The sequence below is a fragment of the Lithobates pipiens genome, unplaced genomic scaffold (genome assembly GCF_037356315.1).
Source record: "Lithobates pipiens isolate NorthernLeopardFrog02 unplaced genomic scaffold, aLitPip1_a1.2 Scaffold_8, whole genome shotgun sequence".
Taxonomy (NCBI): domain Eukaryota; kingdom Metazoa; phylum Chordata; class Amphibia; order Anura; family Ranidae; genus Lithobates; species Lithobates pipiens.
The window spans coordinates 609,698,689-609,720,654 of NW_027507903.1; the positions used below are offsets into that span (position 1 = coordinate 609,698,689).

Genomic DNA, 21,966 nt, shown 5'->3' on the forward strand with positions numbered 1-21,966 from the left:
GTGACAGTTATTTTCAGCCAAAAAGATGTGAAAATTACAGACAGTTATTTTCAGCCAAATTCAATATATGAAAATTACAGGAAATAAAGATTATTATCAACACGCTTTGTGAATTGAGCCTAAATGTGACTAAATGTTTGTGAACACCTAATCATTCATGATACCTGTATGAGCTTCTTGGACTTCTCATTCCAAAACTATGGACATTAATATAGTGTTGCCCCCACCCCACCCCACTTTGCAGCTTTAACATACTTTAGAGAATAGTCTGCAAGCTTTTGGGATGTGTCTGTAGGAATTTGTGCCCACTGAGTCAAAGAGGAGCTAGTGCTGAAATTCATGCTAACTGTGTTCAGTAGGGTTGAGATCAAGGCCCTGTACAGGTTGCTCATGTTCCTCCCCCCAAAGTCATCAAACCCCGTCTTTATGGAGCTGACTTTGTACACAGGGGCACGGTAATGCTGGAACAGAGAAAGGCCTTCCTCAAACTATTACCACAAGGTTGGAAGTGCACAATTGCCTAAAATGTTTTATGCTATAGTATTACCAGCACTCAGAGGCATGTAATACAGTAGGTGTTATGGTCAGGTGTCCACAAACTTGTATCCATATATTGTACTTTTGTTCATATCTTCCTTTTAATACCATGTTTGAGACATTGGCTTAAATTTGGAGGTCTAATGTTTTTCCAGTTTCCTTGTTGGCCAGCATAGTTGGTCCAGAAAGGTGTGCATATGTGGCTTGCCTGGCGAGCTTGCTGTGGTTTACACTGAACTCTAGGAATGGGACTAAAATGATCCTTGCATTGGGCCCCGTCACATACTGCAAGGGTTAAATGCTTGTTTAGTCTAGGGGGAAGTGTTCTGTCCTACTTGTATGTATTTTTTCTGTCTTGTATTGAACTACATCAGTTTTTTATTGTTTTGTAGCATGCAGAAATTTAGTGGTGGTTTTGATCCACTATAACTTGTTTACTAAGTGCTAACTATTTGATCCCCTATCAATCAGCAAGATTTCTGGCTAACGAGCTGAGATTAGGAGCTCTCTCTTAAAGGAAATGCTCCTAATCTCAGCTCGTTACCTGTATAAAAGACACCTATCCACAAAAGCAACCAATCAATCAGATTCCAATCTCTCCACCATGGCCAAGACCAAAGAACTGTCCAAGGATGTCAGGGACATGTCAGGGACAAGATTTAGTCTAGGGGGAAGTGTTCTGTCTTACTTGTATGTATTTTTTCTGTCTTGTATTGAACTACATCAGTTTTTTATTGTTTTGTAGCATGCAGAAATTTAGTGGTGGTTTTGATCCACTATAACTTGTTTACTAAGTACTAACTATTTGATCCCCTATCAATCAGCAAGATTTCTGGCTAACGAGCTGAGATTAGGAGCACTCTCTTAAAGGAAGTGCTCCTAATCTCAGCTCGTTACCTGTATAAAAGACACCTATCCACAAAAGCAACCAATCAATCAGATTCCAATCTCTCCACCATGGCCAAGACCAAAGAACTGTCCAAGGATGTCAGGGACAAGATTGTAGTCCTACACAAAGTTGGAATGGGCTACGAGACCATTGCCAAGCAGCTTGGTGAGAAGGTGACAGCAGTTGGTGCTTGTCTTGTATTGAACTACATCAGTTTTTTTATTGTTTTGTAGCATGCATAAATTTCGTGGTGGTTTTGAGCCACTATAACTTGTTTACTAAGTGATTTTGGTTTCTCCATCTGTCCTCCCCTCATGTTCTAGTTAATTGAGTCCTGGCTAGACCCTCCCAATTTTTACCATATTTCCCCAGTCAATGTTCATTATTTACAGAAACAGGGCTTGGAAATATCATTCTCTTCCTACACTTCAAAGGGTTGTGTTTGTCACATACCTGGAGTTCATTTTTAAGATGAGCTTTCCTTCTGAGGACTACAGTGAGGGAAAAAAGTATTTGATCCTCTGCTGATCAGTCTATAATTTTAATGGTAAGTTTGGTTTCACAGTGAGACAGAATAACAACAAAAATATCCAGAAAAATGCATTTGAAAAAAGTTATAAACTGATTTGCATTTTAATGAGTTAAATAACTATTTGATCCCCTATCAATCAGCAAGATTTCTGGCTCACAGGTGTCTTCTATACAGGTAACGAGCTGAGATTAGGAGCACTCTCTTAAAGGAAGTGCTCCTAATCTCAGCTTGTTACCTGTATAAAAGACACCTGTCCACAGAAGCAATCAATCAATCAGATTCCAATCTCTCCACCATGGCCAAGACCAAAGAACTGTCCAAGGATGTCAGGGACAAGACTGTAGACCTACACAAGGCTGGAATGGGCTACAAGATCATCACCAAGCAGCTTGGTGAGAAGGTGACAACAGTTGGTGTGCGATTATTCGCAAATGGAAGAAACACAAAATAACTGTCAATCTCCCTCGGTCTCGGGCTCCATGCAAGATCTCACCTTGTGGAGTTTCGATGATCATGAGAATAGTGAGGAAATCCCAGAACTACACAGGAGAATCTTGTCAATGATCTCAAGCCAGCTGGGACCATAGTCACCAAGAAATCAATTGGTAACACATTGTGACGTGAAGGACTGAAATCCTGCAGCACCAACAAGGTTCCCCTGCTCAAGAAAGCACATGTACAGGCCTGTCTGAAGTTTGTTAATGAACATCTGAATGATTCAGAGGAGAACTGGGTGAAAGTGTTTTGGTCAGAAGAGACCAAAATCGAGCTCTTTGGCATCAACTTAACTCATCATGTTTGGAGGAAGAGGAATGCTGCCTATGACCCCAAGAACACCATCCCCACTGTCAAAAATGGAAATGGAAATATTATGCTTCGGGGGTGTTTTTTTGCTAAGGGGACAGAACAACTTCACCGCATCAAAGGAACGATGGATGGGGACATGTATTGTCCAACCTTGGGTGAGAACCTCTGTCCCTCAACCAGGGCATTGAAAACAGGTCGTGGATGGGTATTCCAGCATGACAATGACCCAAACACATGGCCAAGGCAACAAAGGAGTGGCTCAAGAAGAAGCACATTAAGGTCCTGGAGTGGCCTAGCCAGTCTCCAGACCTTAATCCCATAGAAAATATGTGGAGGGAGCTGAAGGTTCGAGTTAAATGTCAAACCTTAATGACTTAGAGAGGATCTGCAAAGAGGAGTGAAACAAAATCCCTCCTGAGATGTGTGCAAACCTGGTGGCCAACTAGTAGAAACATCTGACCTCTGTGATTGCCAACAAGGGTTTTGCCACCAAGTACTAAGTCATGTTTTGCAAATACTTATTTCACTCATTAAAATGCAAATCAATTTCTAACTTTTTTGAAATGCGTTTTTCTAGATATTTTTTGTTGTTATTCTGTCTCTCACTGTTAAAACAAACCTACCAATAAAATTATAGACTGATCATTTCTTTGTCAGTGGGCAAACGTACAAAATCGCAGGGTATCAAATACTTTTTTCCCTCACTGTATGTAACATTTTATAGTAGCAATTTGAAGCAGCTACAAATCTCTTGTTTTTTCCAGTATTTTTTTGCTGGCTGCACAAATGCTGCTGTAGTTGGCTGCAATGTGTATTTGTACAGCTACGGTTTTCTAGTGTCCATGATCATAAACGGTGGCACTGGATAACAGAAATAGTTACTGAAGCTGGAGAATCTGTCACTATCTCCGTACTCTGATTGAGCTACACATCGTTTTTTAATTTCAGCAACACAGACCTTTCATTGTCTGCAATTTTTTGAATCCCTTGCAACTAAAATGCCATTCTGTAGCTGCTACAAATTGCTGTTATCAAATCCTCTATGTGATCTGGACCTAAGTTATCCACTGACTCTTAACATTTATCATTTATGTTTTAGAAAATGGTGGACAAGCCAAGCTTTGCATATGTTCTGTTCACCTTTAGTTCGGTTTTTCCCCTCACTTCAAACAGATATCCCTCTTTCAAGGATTCAAGGATGCTCAGCGTGCTGACATTCATATGGACTCGGTATGCTGGGTAAGATAAGATAAAAAGTCAAGGTAAGCTGAAAATTAATCCTGGGTGTAATTGCTTCTGATTATGTGGTTGTAAGTGCTACAGATCCCTAAAAAAGAAACTCAGCCTGCAATACTCACCTCCTCTCTGATACAATAATATCTTTCTCAGGCTTATGCAGAGAATAGTCGAGGATGATTAATAATTGTGGTAAGTTGTGGTGGAGTTTGTCATGTAGTGCAGCTGAGGAACACAGGGGGGCGCTAGCTAAGTGCACAATCAATGGGTTTAATATGATTAAAAAGCCAAATGCACACTCATAGAAATATAAAATCAAGGGCTCTCCTCACTTTCTGAAACATTGGACTTTCATTGGATGGAAGGATGAGCAGGAGCCGGTGCAGAGAGTGGGGAGCAATGTGAGTAAAGAGGTCGGCCTGTGCATGGGGAGGGTGTCGACAGCGGTGGCGGTATATGTGAGTGAGGGGGGCAAATGTTGAGCACCAGACGCCAAAAATAATTCCCACAGAGAACTTCCTGTTAGGGAAGGATTACATAATTGCTTTTAGATGTTACTAATTGAACAGACTCTGCAAGGTGACATATGTTTAACTTGAAAACGAATAAAGCAAATATGTAACACAGTAAACTGCATGCATCAACTATTTATATTCTACAGTTTCAGAGTGTTTGCATTAAAAATAAAAACTTTAGTTCTAAAATAGGACTAAATAAAGAGGCCTCCAAAATTAAATTCTACTGTAATACTTAGGAATTGTACTTTTGGATTCGGAACATTTGGATTGTAGTAGAGAAAGTAAAAATAAAAACTGCAGTCTGGGAGTATATTTAAAAAAAGCATTTGTGTAGAATTCTACAGAGTTGAGAGTAACTTACGAAGTCCTGTGGATTCCATACGTGAAGCGGTATTAACAGTGTCTCCAAAGAGACAATATCGTGGCATTGTGAGTCCAACCACTCCAGCTACACATGGACCTGTGTTGTAAGAAAAAAGTATAAGGAGATTTAGACTTTGTTTCCCAGTATTTATACTATAAAAGGTGGTGAAAAACTACAGCATTGTATTCATTATATAGGGTTAGGGCCGGTTCCCACAGGGGGCGACACGAGGCGACACGACTTGCCGTGCCGCGACCTGACAAGTCGCCCCCGTTCTGTACAATGGAACCGTTCTAAGAGGAGCGACTCGAGTCGCTCCGTCTTAGAAAAAAGGTTCCTGTACTACTTTTGGGCGACCTCGGGGTGACTTGCATTGACTTCTATACAGAAGTCATTTGCAAGTCGCCGCTGAGGTCGCGGCAGGTCGCGGCAGGTCGCGGCACGGCAAGTCGTGTCGCCTCGTGTTGCCCCCTGTGTGAACCGGCCCTTAAGAGGATAGATATTGTCAAAACATGATTTCATAATGAAATTACCAATTTCACATTCCCAGAAAATTCAAAAATCTGGCTTATGACCTGTACACATTTCCGTCGGAAAAATCTTGTGTAGCACTAACCCCCGAAGGAGCTGCTGGTTTGATTGGGCTTATGGTTACCTTCTTCACCTCGATTTGCGTCTAGGGGTTTCCCATGGTAGATGGCCCAGAAACTTTAGAGACTGACGACAGATCCGCTTAAAGGGATTTTTATTTGCAAAAACGTAGTTAACGAACAGTCTCTTAGTATAGGATCAGAGGATTAGGAGGAAAGTTCAGGTACTCTAATGCCGCGTACACACGACCGGACTTTTCGAGGGACTAGGTCCGACGGACTTTCGGCAGAGTTCTGACGGACTTTCCGAATGAACGGACTTGGCCACATACAATCACACCAAAGTCTGGCGGATTCGAACGTGATGACGTACGACCGGACTAGAATAAGAAAGTTCATAGCCAGTAGCCAATAGCTGCACTTGTGTCGGTTTTTGTCCGTCGGACTAGCATACACACGAGCGGATTTCTCGGTAGGAACTCGGTCCGGCGGAGTTCCGGCGGAAAAATTTGAAACATGTTCCAGTTCTAAAGTTTGTCAGATTTTTGCAAATCAAAAGTCCGCTGCAGTCCACACACAATCGAATGTTCCGCCGGAATCGTTCTGTCGGACCTTTGATGTCGAAAAGTCCGGTCGTGTGTACGCGGCATTAGTGTCAAAGTCAATAATAAAGAACTTGCTTACTTTGACTAAATCCTGAGAATAGCCATTCACAGCTGGATGTTCACACAAGTTGGATAGTCCCTCTCTCACAAGGCCTAGCAGCCAACAAGATGCCTAAATTAGGAACTGCCACAGACGTTGTTGTAGAACATGTAGGAATAAGTCTCTGCCACAGACGTTGTTGTAGAACATGTAGGAAACTAGAACTTGTAGAACATTCATGTGGTACCAGTATCTTTCACTCGGTTCGGCGATACCCACGAGATTGGGTCCCTCAGCCTCACCAGGCTCTTTCTAAGAAGCCAACCCGTATCTTCTGAAGAGTCCTCCCCTTGATAGCTACGAAGTTGCTGGGCCTCTCCACAACTGGAGATGGCACCTGACCACCTCGGAATACTTTCTTTAGTTTCCTTGCCTCAGGCTGGCCAGCCCAGAGACATAAAGTCGGGTGGATCCGCACCCCAGGCCATAGCCTTCCTGGAGGCTGGTCAGGAGGACCAGGACCATGGAGTCAGAACATACTTCTTTACCGGAACCCCAAACCACTTGACATCCGCATCTTAAGTACCCTCTCCCAGAAAGCACAGCAAAAGTGAAACTCCCACTGGGCTGGCTCCGAGAGAAAGTAACCTTAAAGCACCCAACCAGACTGTGGTTCAATGCCTGCCAGAAGAGACAGTGCCCCCTATGGCCAGGCTGAACACCCTATAGTCCAGTCAGACTGATGCTGAGGTCCAAATTTGGGATAATTATACCCAAACCAAGCTGAAGTTCAGGTGTGACATTAAATTTCAAAAAACATAGCGCATACTCTTCAGGAGCCGGTGCTACACTTGGATGGGTTTTCCATGGCATTCCGCTCAAACTTGGCTTGCAAATACATGTCACACAAAAGTTCTCTGTACTTTGGACCGTCAAGAACGCGGTGATGTACAACACTATGATGAGCCGAGAAAATGAAGTTCAATGCTTCCGGGCATGCGTTGAATTGTTTCCGAGCATGTGTAGGAATTTTGCATGTCAGAATTGCTACAGACGATCGGAATTTTCTCAATCTTTTGTCTGATGGAGCATACACACGGTCGGAATTTCTGACCAAAAGCTCACATCAGACTTTTGCTGGCGGAATTTCCGATCGTGTGTACGGGGCATTACATTATATTATGTAGACTGCTTGGGTGAAATTTGCTTGAAAACTCTGCATGCCATATGATCACCATATTAGCGCTGATCTGGCAGTCGCATAGTTTTGTTTATCAACAAGACCAACCCTAATCCTTTGATTATGAACAAAGCCATGTGATCACCATGTTAACACTGACATGGTAACATGGCTCTCTATATAAACAAAGTGTTAAGGTTAGTGGTAGAGTTAGGCCGCGTACACACGCGGGGACTGTTCGCCCAACTTTGTTCATCAAACAGTTTGAGCGGACAGTCCGCTCAAAATTAGCATAGACGGACTTGGCCACACACGACGAACGAACAGTCCGCTGAAACCGTGCGCGATGACGTGAACGGCACGTACGACGGGACTAGAAAACAACGTCCTATACACTGCAATGCAACCATCGGCGTGTAAATTCTTTCTGAGCATGCGCAAGACTTAGTTTGACGAACAAGCCTACACACGGGCGGACTGTCCCCTCAAACCAAGTTTCAGCGGACAGTTTTACGGAATTTCCGAAAAACTTTGTTCGTCAGACTGTCCGCTGAAACTGTCCGCTGAAGCCCACACACAAGCGGACTGTCCGCCGAAACACTGTTCAGCGGACAAAGTTGAGCGAACAGTCCCCGCGTGTGTACGCGGCCTTAGGTTTCTTCTTTTCTTCAGTATCTAATATCCGCTTCCAAGCTAATAAAAGGATTTTCTTTTTTTTATTGGTACAAGAACAAGTCTGGTTGAAAATAGCTTCTCTAACAATCAGGAACAATTTAAAGCCCATTCCTCTCAAAGAGACACCAATAATATACCTTAAGTAAATGTATTCATCCTTGTTGACTACAAAGTCCCATTTTATTTTTATTTTATTTTTTATTGAAATTTCCCAATTTCACTTATCCCTGTTTATGTCCTGGGCAGACAAAATACTTTCTTGCATATTTTGTATGATCATTATGATTTGAAAGGGTTGACAACTTTAAGAAACAGATTTGATAGGACCTCGAAATATAAAAATTCTAAATAAAAACTTTAAGTTAGTTGCTAAAGGCATCCAATATTTTAGGCTTGTGTGCTTCCTACCAGAGTGAAGCCCGATGCGTATTCGGACTGGCACTTCAGGCATGTGCCTCATTTTAAAAGATCCCACAGAGCTAAGGATATCCAGGGACATGTTGGCAATCTCGGCTGCATGACGAGTACCATTTGTTTTCGGCAGCCCAGAAGCAACCATATAGGCATCACCAATGGTTTCCACCTATCCAAAAAATAAAAACCCCTTAATTATTTTTATCTCCATTGAAAAAAAGGAATATGTAAAGAGAGGAGCAGTATGCTTTCACCTTATAGACATCATGGGAACCAATAATAGCATCAAAAAGGGTGTAGAGATCATTGAGAAGATCAACAACCTCAATGGGTTCACTGAGGGAAGAAATGGTTGTGAAACCCACAATGTCACTAAAGTAAATAGTGACTTGGTCAAAATATTCTGGCTCCACAGGAGTACCTGTCTTCAAAGATTCAGCTACAGACCTGCGGGGAAAAACAGAAACAATTAAAATGGAGATCAAAGTAAATAGCATGTTCTACAACAGAATCATCTGGTTTTGGTGGTTCCTCTGTTATCTAAACACCAATTTTATCTGCTCAAGCTCAAAATAAGAGCCTTTCTCGTCTTTTTATCCCACTCACGGTGGAAGCATCTGAGTCAAGAGTTTGTCGGTTTTCTGCTTTTCCACTTCCAACTCTTCGGTTCTCTCACGGATCAGATCCTCCAAGTTACTAGAGTACTGCTCTAACATTCGAAGCATTGAATCGATGATGTTTGTTTTGCGCCCGCGGTTTATTGTCTTAAACTAGATTGAGAAAGAAAAAACAAAGGAAATATAAAAAGTAACGGTAATGGAATATTTCTATAGTACTAGTTAGGGAAAATTCCAACCAATAACAGAAATCTCAAAGTGTAACTGAAGGCAAAACCTTTCTTAGTTTTGTAGCAAGTGGAGGGTAATTAGAACACCTGTTAGGTTTTTATTTCTGTGTGTGCCCCTGATAGTGAAATTCAACCTCTTTATTTGTTCAGTTTACCCTTATCACCGAGAGTGAAAGTGAAAGAAAATCCCAAATTTTTGGGTTGTCACCAGAACAGGAATAGAGGGGAAACCTCCCAATGAGACACAAGTTTTGGTGACAACCTGGGATTCTCCCACTGGTGAGCATTGATAGGTGGCACTTGTGGGCATTGATAGGTGGTACTTATGGGCATTGATAGATGGCACTGGTGGGCACTGGCAGGTGGCAATAACAGGTGGTCACTGACAAGGGGTACTGATTGGCACAGATGAGGTTCCTGTGATCCATCCTCTTTGGGACCGATGTCCCTTTAACATAAGCCGGTGATCATCTTTTTTTTCTCCTCGCGCTGTCAGCGTGAGGAGAAAAAAAACACGATTACCAAGCTTTTGTTTACATCATGTGATCAGCTGTCATTGGCTGAAAGCTGATCACATGGTAAGGGGCCGGGATTGGCCCCTTGCTCGGATCGATGATCACCCGAGTCTCAGTGACTCATGATCACAACGCGCTCCCCGTAGGGCGTGCACAGGGAGCGTGTACAGGGGAGGACATCCTATGACGGCCTCCCGGAAATTGAGGTCCGTGCTGTAGCCGTCATTCGGCTTTTGGTGACAACCTGGGATTCTCCCACTGGTGAGCATTGATAGGTGGCACTTGTGGGCATTGATAGGTGGTACTTATGGGCATTGATAGATGGCACTGGTGGGCACTGGCAGGTGGCAATAACAGGTGGTCACTGACAAGGGGTACTGATTGGCACAGATGAGGTTCCTGTGATCCATCCTCTTTGGGACCGATGTCCCTTTAACATAAGCCGGTGATCATCTTTTTTTTCTCCTCGCGCTGTCAGCGTGAGGAGAAAAAAAACACGATTACCAAGCTTTTGTTTACATCATGTGATCAGCTGTCATTGGCTGAAAGCTGATCACATGGTAAGGGGCCGGGATTGGCCCCTTGCTCGGATCGATGATCACCCGAGTCTCAGTGACTCATGATCACAACGCGCTCCCCGTAGGGCGTGCACAGGGAGCGTGTACAGGGGAGGACATCCTATGACGGCCTCCCGGAAATTGAGGTCCGTGCTGTAGCCGTCATTCGGCTATGGCCCGGAGCTCAAGTGGTTAAGTGAGGATCTCTCTGTGCAAAACCACTGCACAGGATGGGTAAGTGTGACATGTTTGTTATACTGCTACTTTTGCGCAAACCAATCAATATACGCTTATTGCGAATTTGTTTACCAATAATATGTAGCAGAATACATACTGGCCTAAACTGATGAATAAATGAGTTTTTATATATATTTTTTGAATATGTATTATAGCAGAAAGTAAAAAATATAGTTTTTTTTTTCAGAAGTGTCAGTATTTTTTTGTTTATAGTGCAAAAAATAAAATCGCAGAAGTGATCAAATAGCACCAAAAGAAAGCTCTATTTATGGGAAAAAAAGGACATCAACTTTGTTTGGGTACAACGCTGCACAACTGTGCAATTGTAAGTTAAAGCGACACAGTGCTGTATCGCAATAAAATGTATAATAAATGTCCTGGTGATTAAGGGGGTAAATCCTTCCTGGGCTGAAGTGCTTAAAAAAAAAACCTTGCCTTTAATATAACTTTAATAGCCCTGCACTGTACGTAATGATGCCAAGGCTACACTCAAAGATAAGAGTGGGGAGTCCGGTAAGTAACACTCTTCTGCAACCTCCTAGATTTAACAAGCATTTAACCCTTGAAGCATGGGGGTAGCTCCACTGCAAGGGAGAATTTTTACTTTTTTTTCCAGATTTAGTTTTAACCCTTTGGCACTGGCCGCATGCAAAAATGTGGCCTCTTGGTGTCTAGTCTTTGGTGCCAAGGGGCCGAATATTTGTGTGACATGCTGTCCATACAGCTGTGCTGAGAGTGCATGCTCCCAACACAGTTACCGGCACCTAACCAAAATATTTCAAAGCTGTCAAAATAATAAATGCTAATTTTTTTACCTGCAAATGCAGTATTTATAATATCAATCACTGTAGCGCAACACACCTTTATTTTGTTTTTTGTCAATAGGCACCTAGAGCCCAGCCTGGGATCGAGCCTGCACTAGTGCCCCCATGGCAAGCAGCTCGCTATGGGGGCATTCGGAAGGGACAAGGAGCCAGGAGCACCAGTGGGGACCTACTGTATTTATACATTTTTCACACAATATTTACCCAACTTTTACCCAGGGTTCACACATTTCCCCACATGAATTAAATTTAAAAATGTAAGAAAGTTGTGTGAATCTTGTAGGAAAACATTTGTACAGGGAACCCCAAGTGTATCAAAATTCAGTGCATACAATAAAACAATCAAGTATTAAAAATAAAAAAATAAAACCAGAAGTAAACTGTAATTCAAAATTGGTGTTTCTGTTATATATGGGTCCTTTATATAAAATGCTGGCTTAGAAAATCATAAATGCAACAGGCAATCGGTATTTCAATACAGGGACTAGTTCAATAAATCAAAGGAAAATTGTTAATTGGTCTACCTGGTCAAAGACCTGGTCAGTGTTGGGTCTCCTGTCTGGATGTTCACTCCAACATTGCTTCATTAAATGGATACACTCTGGAGGAGCTTGGTCCAAGGAGACGGAGGGGCGGCAAAGTGGGGGAGGGCGACGAACCTTTTTGATTATTTCTGAAAAAGCATAGTTAATACAAAAAAAGAAGCTTAGATAAAATCATATGGAAGCTTTTTAGGGAAACAATGGTCATATATCTTTATACTCTTCCCTCATTTCTATAAGGGAGCATGAGGTTTTTTGTAAGACACCAAAATGTTAAGAAGCAAAAGGTGAATGAAAAAACAAAACAAAACCTAACAAATTAAAAAATACATTTGTTTAGGTATTCAAGACTTCTGAGTTCTGATCTTAAAAGCATTCAATAGCATCCATTTGCCCTGAATCTTTTAAGATTTCGCAAACCTAATGTCCTCATTCTTATATCTATCCAAGATATCACCAACACACCACATTTAGAAAAATAAATAGTACACTTGTGTCACCAAGATAAAGAAGTGACTTTGAGGCCCCTAGAGGCCTCTACCCCAGGTAGGAGTGACAGCGGCACCATTCACCAGTTCACCACAGCACCCTATGACTGGGTCTCACTGATGAATGAAATGCGTTGGACTCATTGTATTTATGGGCCCATTGTAAGTATTCTGCACTATTCTTGATATGGTGACAACCCAAAATGTTGGATTTTTTTACTTCAGGGATGACGGTATACAACAAAAATAGATAGAGTGCATCTCCCTAATGGGGAAAATGCAGCAATAAAAACCTGACAGGTGCTCCAATCCTTCTCCACTCAACAAAAATGTTTGTCTACTTTAATCACCCTTCCACTCAGGTTACCACTCCCACTCCACTTCCACTTCAATCACTAGGCACCAGCACTGGTGGTAGGGAGAAAGTTATTAGTTCTGTTTAACACTTTCCTGACAGGCTATAGCATATTGACAGCCAGGCAGGACTTTCCTCCTTCTGAGTGTATGCGCAGTGGCGCTATCTGTCACCGGTCATGAATCAGTCGTGTAACAGCTCACTGGTACCATGTGACCGTTGTAAACAATGAATGGCTTTCATGCCATCCATTGTGTACAATTGTGATGCTAGCTGTGATTGGTCAATGTGATCACATGGTACAGATAGTACAGACAGGGCCAATCACAGCCCATCTGTACCAAGTGGCTCTGGCCAATCACAGCTAATCTCAATAAAACAAACTGAATGAATCAGTTTCGTTCAGTAAAATGCTTGCTTATAGCAATGAAATTCACTGCTATAAGCAATCATAATGTGTAAAAAAAAATAAAAATCACTTCCACAGAGCAGTGCAATGGTACTATGGTAACATTATATTGCTTTGGTCACAGTGTGTAAAAAAGAAAATCGAAAATAATGTGAAAAAAAATTGGGGTTGTAAAGTCTCGATTCTATGAAAAACCCAGAGCCCCCTTTTACTTACCTAAACCCGGTCTTTCCCATAACGGGGATGAGCACACTAGCTCCAATCAGTGTTTGGGGTCCTGATTGGATAGATTGATAGAAGCGCAGCCATTGGAAGCTGGGGGGCAGGGCTGAGTCCCGCTGTCTGTGTCAACAGCACGCCCGCATGAGTGCCCCAAGGGTGAGCGGCTCTCCGTGGGGCACTCAAGAGCGCCGCTGAGGGAACCCCAGAAGAGGAAGATCAGGGCCAATCTGTGCAAAACCAACTGCACAGAGGAGGTAAGTATGACATGTTTGTTATTTTATTTTTTTAAACAAAGGTTTTGATATCCTTTAAAGAAATTTTAAAAATTTATAGAAAAATTTGCACTTTTTTTTGCACTGTCACCAGTCAATGTCCCTGATCACCAACACACCAGTTATATGATGACACTGTACTGCACTGGTGACAGTATGTAAAAAAGCAAAAACAAAAAAAATCATATAAAAAAACGAAAAAAGATTCGCCATGCTGCTTACTAAATAATTGTGACTGTCTACTTTCGAAAAAGGGTTAATTTGAGGGATATTTGTGCTGTCCTAACATTTTTGAGCTTCAAGAAATTAGATAGGGTGTCAGTACATCAGGATTGATCAATTTTCAGATATATATACCATAGTTTGAGGACTCTATAACTTTCCTAATAATATACACCAATTTGGGTTATTTTCACCAAATAAAATTTAGCAGAATGCATTTTCGCTTAAATTTATGAAAAAAATAATTTTTTTTTTTGAAAAATTTATAACAGAAATTAATCAAAATGTAGGTTTTTTTCACAATTTTGTCAGTTTGTGTTTAGAAAGAATAGAAAGCTCTAGTTGTGTGTACAAAATGATAAAAATTTTGTTTGGGTACAGTGTTGGATGACCATGCAATTGTCATTCAAAGTGCGACAGCTCTAAAAGCTAAAAATTGACTTGGGCAGGAAGGGAGTAAAAGAGTCCGGTATTGAAGTAATTAAAGTCAAACCAGGAGGACCTGAAACTAACAGAGCGACGGTGGAGATATGGGAAGATAAGAATGTGTAGCTAGGGCAGGAGGGCTGGTGATTATGTTAAGTTTTTGCTTTTTCCTACATGGACCAAGCACAGGTTCACTTTGAAGCTAAGGTGTACCAAGTGCCAACAACGTGGCACAAGATGGTTTCTCAAATTGCTAGCAAATCACTTTTTGCTTTTTATGATACTGTGAAACCTTCTGATTTACTTTGTGAATTCCTATTACATTCCTTAGATGGGATCCAGTCTTAAAAAAGTGGAGAAATTACTGATTTTCACAGTCATACCTTCTGCAGAAAGCTCCAGCATGCAGTAAGGACCTCCTCTTATGATGACCTCCTGCATTATAATGGACAAACCATAGACATCCCCTCTGTAGGTTCCTCTGTGACTTGGCATTGGCTCACGCAGGAGTTCAGGCGCTGTCCAATACAAGTCTGAAATCACAATTTATAGTATGAGGTGGAGAATGCTATTCCCTGGGATAGTCTTTTTTTAACATTTTACCTTGAAGGAACCCGTTAAATAATTTTTAGGTCTCAGTGAGTACCTACATAAAATTGTTATATCCACAGCTCATGGTTGGTAAGTTAGTGCAAGCAGAAGGTTGAAGGCATAATCAGGTCCAGTAGATGTCCAGGGGAGCTACAACAGTATTGCTCTTGCATCCTAAATCTGGGGGATAGCGTAAATGGTCAAATTGGTCATGAAGGCACTTCCCTGTGCTCATTGCAATTCTTATTGTTGATCTGAGCTATGGGGTTGGAAGGCAAAGCTTTTACCTTGCCTTGGGCCCCATTTTATTAAAGGGTGGGCTCACAGTAGCCATATAGCCACTTGTTTGCGCATGTGTTTGTGCATGTGTGCATGTGTAGAGCAATGCACACAGTTGCAGCAAGGTGGTTCAAAATTTTAAGAGTTAAAGCAGACGGTGACATGTCACCTCCCCACCATTAGTGATGGATTACTTTTCAGAGGGTGTTAAAGAACGATATTTTTTTCTTACAATTATAAACTATCAAACAACCCCTAGAGACCCCACTTAGGAAACCCTCCGCTAGCAACTTGCTCTAGAAACTACGATCAATGGATCAATGTTGTGGTGAGGACTAAACCGTGTAGCAGCCAAAAAAAATACAACTACTATGCCAGCTTGGTCAACACAGATTAAAGATAGAATAATATAGAAAATAACTTATTATAAGAAGACCAAGCTTTTTATGGCGCTTTTTGTTTACAAGTTTAAATCTGTATTTATTGCTAGAGAATAACTTATAGCCCTCATACATTGTAATTTTTTTTTTAGTAGAGACCTTAGGGAAGAAAATGGGAACCGTTGAAATTTTTTATGTCACACTGTTTTTACACAGCAGTTTTTCAAATGCAATTTTTTGGGAAAAAATAAATTTTAATGAAATAAAAAAAACAACAATATATGAAGTTATGTTGAGTAATTAGATATCTAACATGTCATGCTTTAAAATTGTGTACGTTCGTGGAATGGCAACAAACTACTCTAATTAAAAATCCCCATTTACGGGGATTACGCTTCCATCCACATCACTGCTCGCAGCACCATGGACTGAGACCTCCCCGGCTTCCCATATGAGCCGGCGAGGACCCAGCAATACTCCCCGCACCTCCGAGACCTCCAAATCCAGGGAAATAGCTTCCTATTTCAAAGGACCCAGGACACAAGGCCGCGTCGACACCCAAGATGGCGGCGACCCGATTGGCAGCCGCACATGCTACACAGGCCGCATCCAAAGTGCCATCCACCGCCCATTCTCCTCACTCCCCCCAGTCCTCGGATCCGGAATCAGACCTCCCAAGGAGCCCGCCACAGCCGAGGAGCCCATCTCCTCTTCACCACACACAAAAGGGCAGCTAGGACATGGAGGCCTATATTAAAGCCCTACCCACCAAACAGAACATTAACAGATTGGAGAGATCCTATGAGAGGAAAATGAATGACCTCCGCCAAGATATTGCTCACAGATTTGACAGTGGAGGAGACCACCACCAGACTCTCAGAACATGAGGCCATACTTTAGGAACATATCAACCAAATCCAGCAATTGTTTTATAGCTAGATGACCAGGAAAACAGAAGTAGCCGCAACAATATCCACATAGGCGAACTGCCAGAAACTGTGGAAAACAAAGATCTTACTAAGGCAGGCATTAAAGTGTTCAATCAATTGCTAAATAACTCCGCTGATACCCCGATTGAAATAGACTGGATCCACAGGTCACTGGGCTGGGACCCTGCAATCCAAACACTGCTTACCCCAGAGATGTCATCTGTCGCTTACATTTTTTTAATGTAAAGTCCGACATCATGCAAGCAGCCCGCCTACAGGAGTCCATCATGTTTAATGATACCCCCATCATGCTGCTGACTGACCTTTCTAAACAGACCCTGCTCACGAGGAAGGCCTTGAAACCTGTTACGGATGCTCTCCAATCCAAGCAGATCAACTCCAGGTCTCCCCCTCTCATCTGGGTGGAAAACAGTCTACAAGAAGAAAGGCTCCCGATCGCGGATCTCCAAATCTCCAGCAGGATGAGTCCCCTACCACCACACCGGCCGGTGGGAATTTTGTTCTCTTAACCCTTCTCAGTTCACGATTTTCAGGGACAAGTTTGATGTTTACACTTTTTATTACACAGATTACAATGCACCTCAGATGTCTAGGATTTTATGTTGTTAGAAATATTTTTCCTGTTACACTGAGTAGTGCAAGGGTTGCTTAAACTCTCCCTTGAATTAGCACCTAGTGCTGCATTACTTAATTACCTATTTCATTTTGGGTTATAATGTTGTTGCTTCTCCAGTTGCTAGGCTTCTCCACAGATGAGACGGCACCAGACCACCTTTGAATCCTCCTTCCAGTTACTTTGCCTCGGGCTAGCCAGCCTCGAGATTCAGAATTGGATGGATCCGCACCCCAGGCCATGAGGGCTATGGGGGCTGGTCAGGAGGACCAGGACCAAACAGACAGAAAGATCTTCTGGACTGGAACCCAAAAACACGTGATGAAAAAAAACCATAGCGTGTGCTCTTCAGGAGCCGGCGCTACACACACATCACTCCCTCTTCCCTAACCAAACTATGCGCTGTCCTAGTGGAACTATCCCTAGTTTACATTTGCTGACTTTTGCATCCCACCGAGAGAGACTACACGTATTACTCTCCAGCTCACAAATCCTATAGTAGAATAGACTACATATTTCTATCACAATCACTTTTGGACCTAGAACCCAAGAGCGATACAGGTCTGAAACTGTGGTCAGACCACTCACCCATACATGCAACTCTGGGCAGAATCCCACATCACACACGTACAGCTACATGGCGCTTGAATGATAATTTATTAACAGATGCCGTTTGCACTGCAGCGGTGTCGAAAGCCATCACAGACTTTAACCAATCACACGCCAGAGATGAGACCTCAGCCATGAACCAATGGGAAACTCTAAAATGTGTACTTAGAGGGATCTTTATCCAACATGGCTCCAGACTAAAAAGAGCATGCACAGACAATATAAAACGCCTATTTCAGCTAATAGCCCCACTGGAGTCAACACATAAGCGGACTCTAGACCCTAAAACACTAGTGGAGCTATCAAATGCTCGATGTGACCTATTGCAACTTTTTACGGATAGGGCGCTCAGCGCTGGAAAGGCCGCCACATCCACTACTCACAAGCAAATAAAAGTGGGAAGCGCCTAGCTAGGGTCCTGCACCAGACAACAAAGACAAAATATCTCCTTCATAGTATCTCCGAGCAAACAGAAAAAACACAAAAACTCTTAGATAGTCCGATAGGCCGAATTTAGAAACGACTATTCTGCTCTTTATAACCTCCAACCATGTAGTGCACAGGATGTACAACCCACCCAGGTTTCTCCAGACTTACATCAATATATCCAGGGTACTGCTCTTCCGAGCATACCCTCTGTAGATGCTGATAACCTAGAATCACCACTCACTACCTCAGGCTTTCTATTAGCAACTAAAGGACTCAAGAATGTCAAGAGCCCGGGCCCAGACGGCTATACCCCCCAATTTTACAAAACATTTGCGCAACAATTGGCCCCTATAATGGCTCTTGCTTTTGAAGAGGTAGATGACACACACCCTTTATCCTCTCAACTCCTCCAAGCTCAGATTGTGGTTCTACCCAAACCAGGAAAGGACCACTCTCAATGTAGCAACTATAGAGCCATCTCTCTTTTAAATGTTGACCTTAGATTATTCTCTAAAATCATAGCCACCCGCCTAGCCCCATTACTCCCATCTCTTGTTCATTGCAACCAAGTAGGCTTTATACCAAATCGAGAAGCCCGTGATAACACTACAAAAACCTTATCTCATATCATCTCATATGCCCAACAGCATGATATCCCCACCTGCCTTCTGGCATGTGACGCTGAGAAGGCGTTTGATAGGGTAAGCTGGCCCTTTCTATATGCATCACTCAATCAGATAGGTCTGGGACCAAAAATGCTAGTCAAAATTATGTCCCTCTACACTAACCCCTCAGCTAAGGTAGCAGCCAATGGGGAGACCTCAGAGAGGTTCGAAATCAGAAATGGTACAAGACAGGGATGCCCGCTTTCACCCTTGCTATTTGCGCTTACGGTCGAACAACTCTCTTGAGCCATCCGTAGCAACGACGCCATACACGGTATCCTCACACCTTTGGCCCACCGCAAATTATCATTATACGCAGATGACTTACTCCTTTATATCACACAACCACAAGCTAGTATTCCTGCCTTACTTCAAGAGCTTGACGCTTTGGAGTATACAATACAGCTATTTCAAACTAAATATCACAAAGACGGAAGCCCTGAACATCTCCCTGAACCCGTCCACATTATCCCTTCTTAAGAAACGGTTCCCATTTCAATGGCAACCACACTCGATCAAATACTTAGGGACTTATGCCTTGAATTATGGTCCCATGTTGACAAAAATACGACATTCATTAGAATCATGGCATCATCTCAAACTATCCTGGTGGGGATGTATGAATGTCCTTAAAATGGATATACTTCCTAAATTGCTATACCTGTTACAAACATTACCCATAATCCTCCCTACAACCTTCTTCCTCACACTCGGCTCCTTAACGGTCAAGTTCATCTGGCAAAACCATCCCTATAGGCTCATATATAGAACCTTAACCACTTAACAACCGCCCATTCCCGATTAACGGCTTCAGGGCGGTTGTTTAACTCTGAGAGGCCGTTAATTAACGGCCTCCCAGAATTCTGCTCTCGCGCGCCCCCTGGGGCGCGCACACGAGAGCATCCGTGACCGCTGGGTCCAGTGGACCCGGCGCATCACGAATCACGATAAACGGCCGCTCATCGCGGCCGTTTACCACGTGATCGCTCCGTCAAATGACGGAGTGATCACTTGTAAACAAGCCGGCGTCATGTTATGACGCCGGTTCCTCCCTCCCCTCTCTGTACCGATCGGTACAGCGGAGGGGGAAGAGATCGGTGTCAGCAGCGATGTGGGCTGCATCTGCAGTGCCCACATCGCTGCTCACCGAAAATTAACCCCTCAATTCCCTGCAAATACTCTGCATTACTCTGCAATTCCCTGCAAATACTCTGCATTACTCTGCAATTCCCTGCAAATACTCTGCATTACTCTGCAATTCCCTGCAAATACTCTGCATTACTCTGCAATTCCCTGCAAATACTCTGCAATGCCCTGCAAATACTCTGCAATGCCCTGCAACACTCTGCATTGCCCTGCAACACTCTGCATTGCCCTGCAACACTCTGCATTGCCCTGCAACACTCTGCAATGCCCTGCAACACTCTGCAATGCCCTGCAACACTCCGCAATGCCCTGCAACACTCTGCAATGCCCTGCAACACTCCGCAACGCTCTGCAATACCCTGCAACACTCTGCAACACTCTGCAACACCCGCCAATACCCTGCAACACTCTGCAATGCTCTGCAACCCCCGCCGATACCCTGCAACACTCTGCAATGCTCTGCAACCCCCGCCGATACCCTGCAATGCTCTGCAACCCCCGCCGATACCCTGCAACACTCTGCAATGCTCTGCAACCCCCGCCGATACCCTGCAACACTCTGCAATGCTCTGCAACACCCGCCAATACCCTGCAACACTCTGCAATGCTCTGCAACACCCGCCAATACCCTGCAATGCTCTGCAACGCAGTACTCTGCAACACCATGCTCTGAGATACCCAGCCATAGTCGGTGATACCCTGCAATACCCAGCCATAGACATCTCCCGCCGCCCTCCGGTGCTTCTACCGAATCGCTAATACGATCAAAGCCAGAATCTTTTTTTTTTTTCAGGCTTCCCAGCTTAGAGGGGAGATGTGGGTCTTATTGACCCCACATCTCACTGTAAAGAGGACCTGTCATGCCATATTCCTATTACAAGGGATGTTTACATTCCTTGTAATAGGAATAAAAGTGATCAAAAAAATTATTTTTGGGGAAAAAAATGTCAAACTAAAATAAATAAAGTAAAATGAACAATAAAAAAAAATGTTTTTTTAAAAGCGCCCCTGTCCCCATGTGCTCGCATGCAGAAGCGAACGCATGCGTAAGTCCCGCCCACATATGAAAACGGTGTTCAAACCACACATGTGAGGTATCGCTGCGAACGTTAGAGCGAGAGAAATAATTCTAGCCCTAGACCTCCTCTGTAACTCAAAACATATAACCAGTAAAAAAAATGTAAATCGTCGCCTATGGGGATTTTTAAGTAGCGACGTTTGCCGCCATTCCACGAGCGTGTGCAATTTTGAAGAGTGACATATTAGGTATCTATTTACTCAGCGTAACTTCATCTTTCACATTATGCAAAAATTGGGCTAACTTTACTGTGTTTTTTTTTTTTTAAGCACAAAACAGTTTTTTTTCCAAAAAAAAGCATTCGAAAAATTACTGCGCAAATACCGTGCGAGATAAAAAGTTGCAAAGACCACCATTGTATTCTCCAGGGTGTTTGCTAAAAAAACATATATAATGTTTTGGAGTTCTATGTAATTTTCTAGCAAATAAATGATGATTTTTACATGTAGGAGAGAAATGTCAGAATTGTCCTGGGTGCTCCAGAACACCTGATGGCGCTCCATGCATGTTGGGCCTCTGTATGTGGCCACGCTGTGTAAAAGTCTCACACATGTGGTATCACCATACTCGGGAGTAATAGCAGAATGTGTTTTGGGGTGTAATTTGTGGTATGCATATGCTGTGTGTGAGAAATAACCTGATAATATGACAATTTTGTGAAAAAAAAAAAAAGTAAAAAGAATCTTGATTTTGCAAAGAATTGTGGGAAAAAATGACAACTTCAAAAAACTCATCATGCCTCTTACTAAATACCTTGGAATGTCTTCTTTCCAAAAAGGGGTCATTTGGGGGGTATTTGTACTTTTCTGGCATGTTAGGGTCTCAAGAATTGAAATAGGCCGTCAGTACTTCAGGTGTGATCAATTTTCAGATATTGGCACCATAGCTTGTGGACTCTATAACTTTCACAAAGACCAAATAAT

The 21,966-nt window shown here is 42.8% G+C and overlaps 1 protein-coding gene across 3 annotated transcripts in view; it reads right to left on the minus strand.

The window, feature by feature from the left end:
• Window positions 1-21,966, minus strand: part of GUCY2D (guanylate cyclase 2D, retinal) — a 119,834-nt gene that overhangs the window by 6,372 nt on the left and 91,496 nt on the right. For all 3 annotated transcript variants that reach the window (XM_077470627.1, XM_077470628.1, XM_077470626.1), the window contains 7 exons: window positions 14,687-14,836; window positions 11,892-12,040; window positions 8,994-9,157; window positions 8,642-8,834; window positions 8,382-8,556; window positions 4,881-4,979; window positions 3,906-4,000 (listed from right to left, as the gene is read on the minus strand). In XM_077470627.1, the coding sequence (XP_077326753.1) occupies window positions 3,906-4,000; window positions 4,881-4,979; window positions 8,382-8,556; window positions 8,642-8,834; window positions 8,994-9,157; window positions 11,892-12,040; window positions 14,687-14,836 (1,025 nt within the window). The remainder of the gene's footprint in view (window positions 1-3,905; window positions 4,001-4,880; window positions 4,980-8,381; window positions 8,557-8,641; window positions 8,835-8,993; window positions 9,158-11,891; window positions 12,041-14,686; window positions 14,837-21,966) is intronic.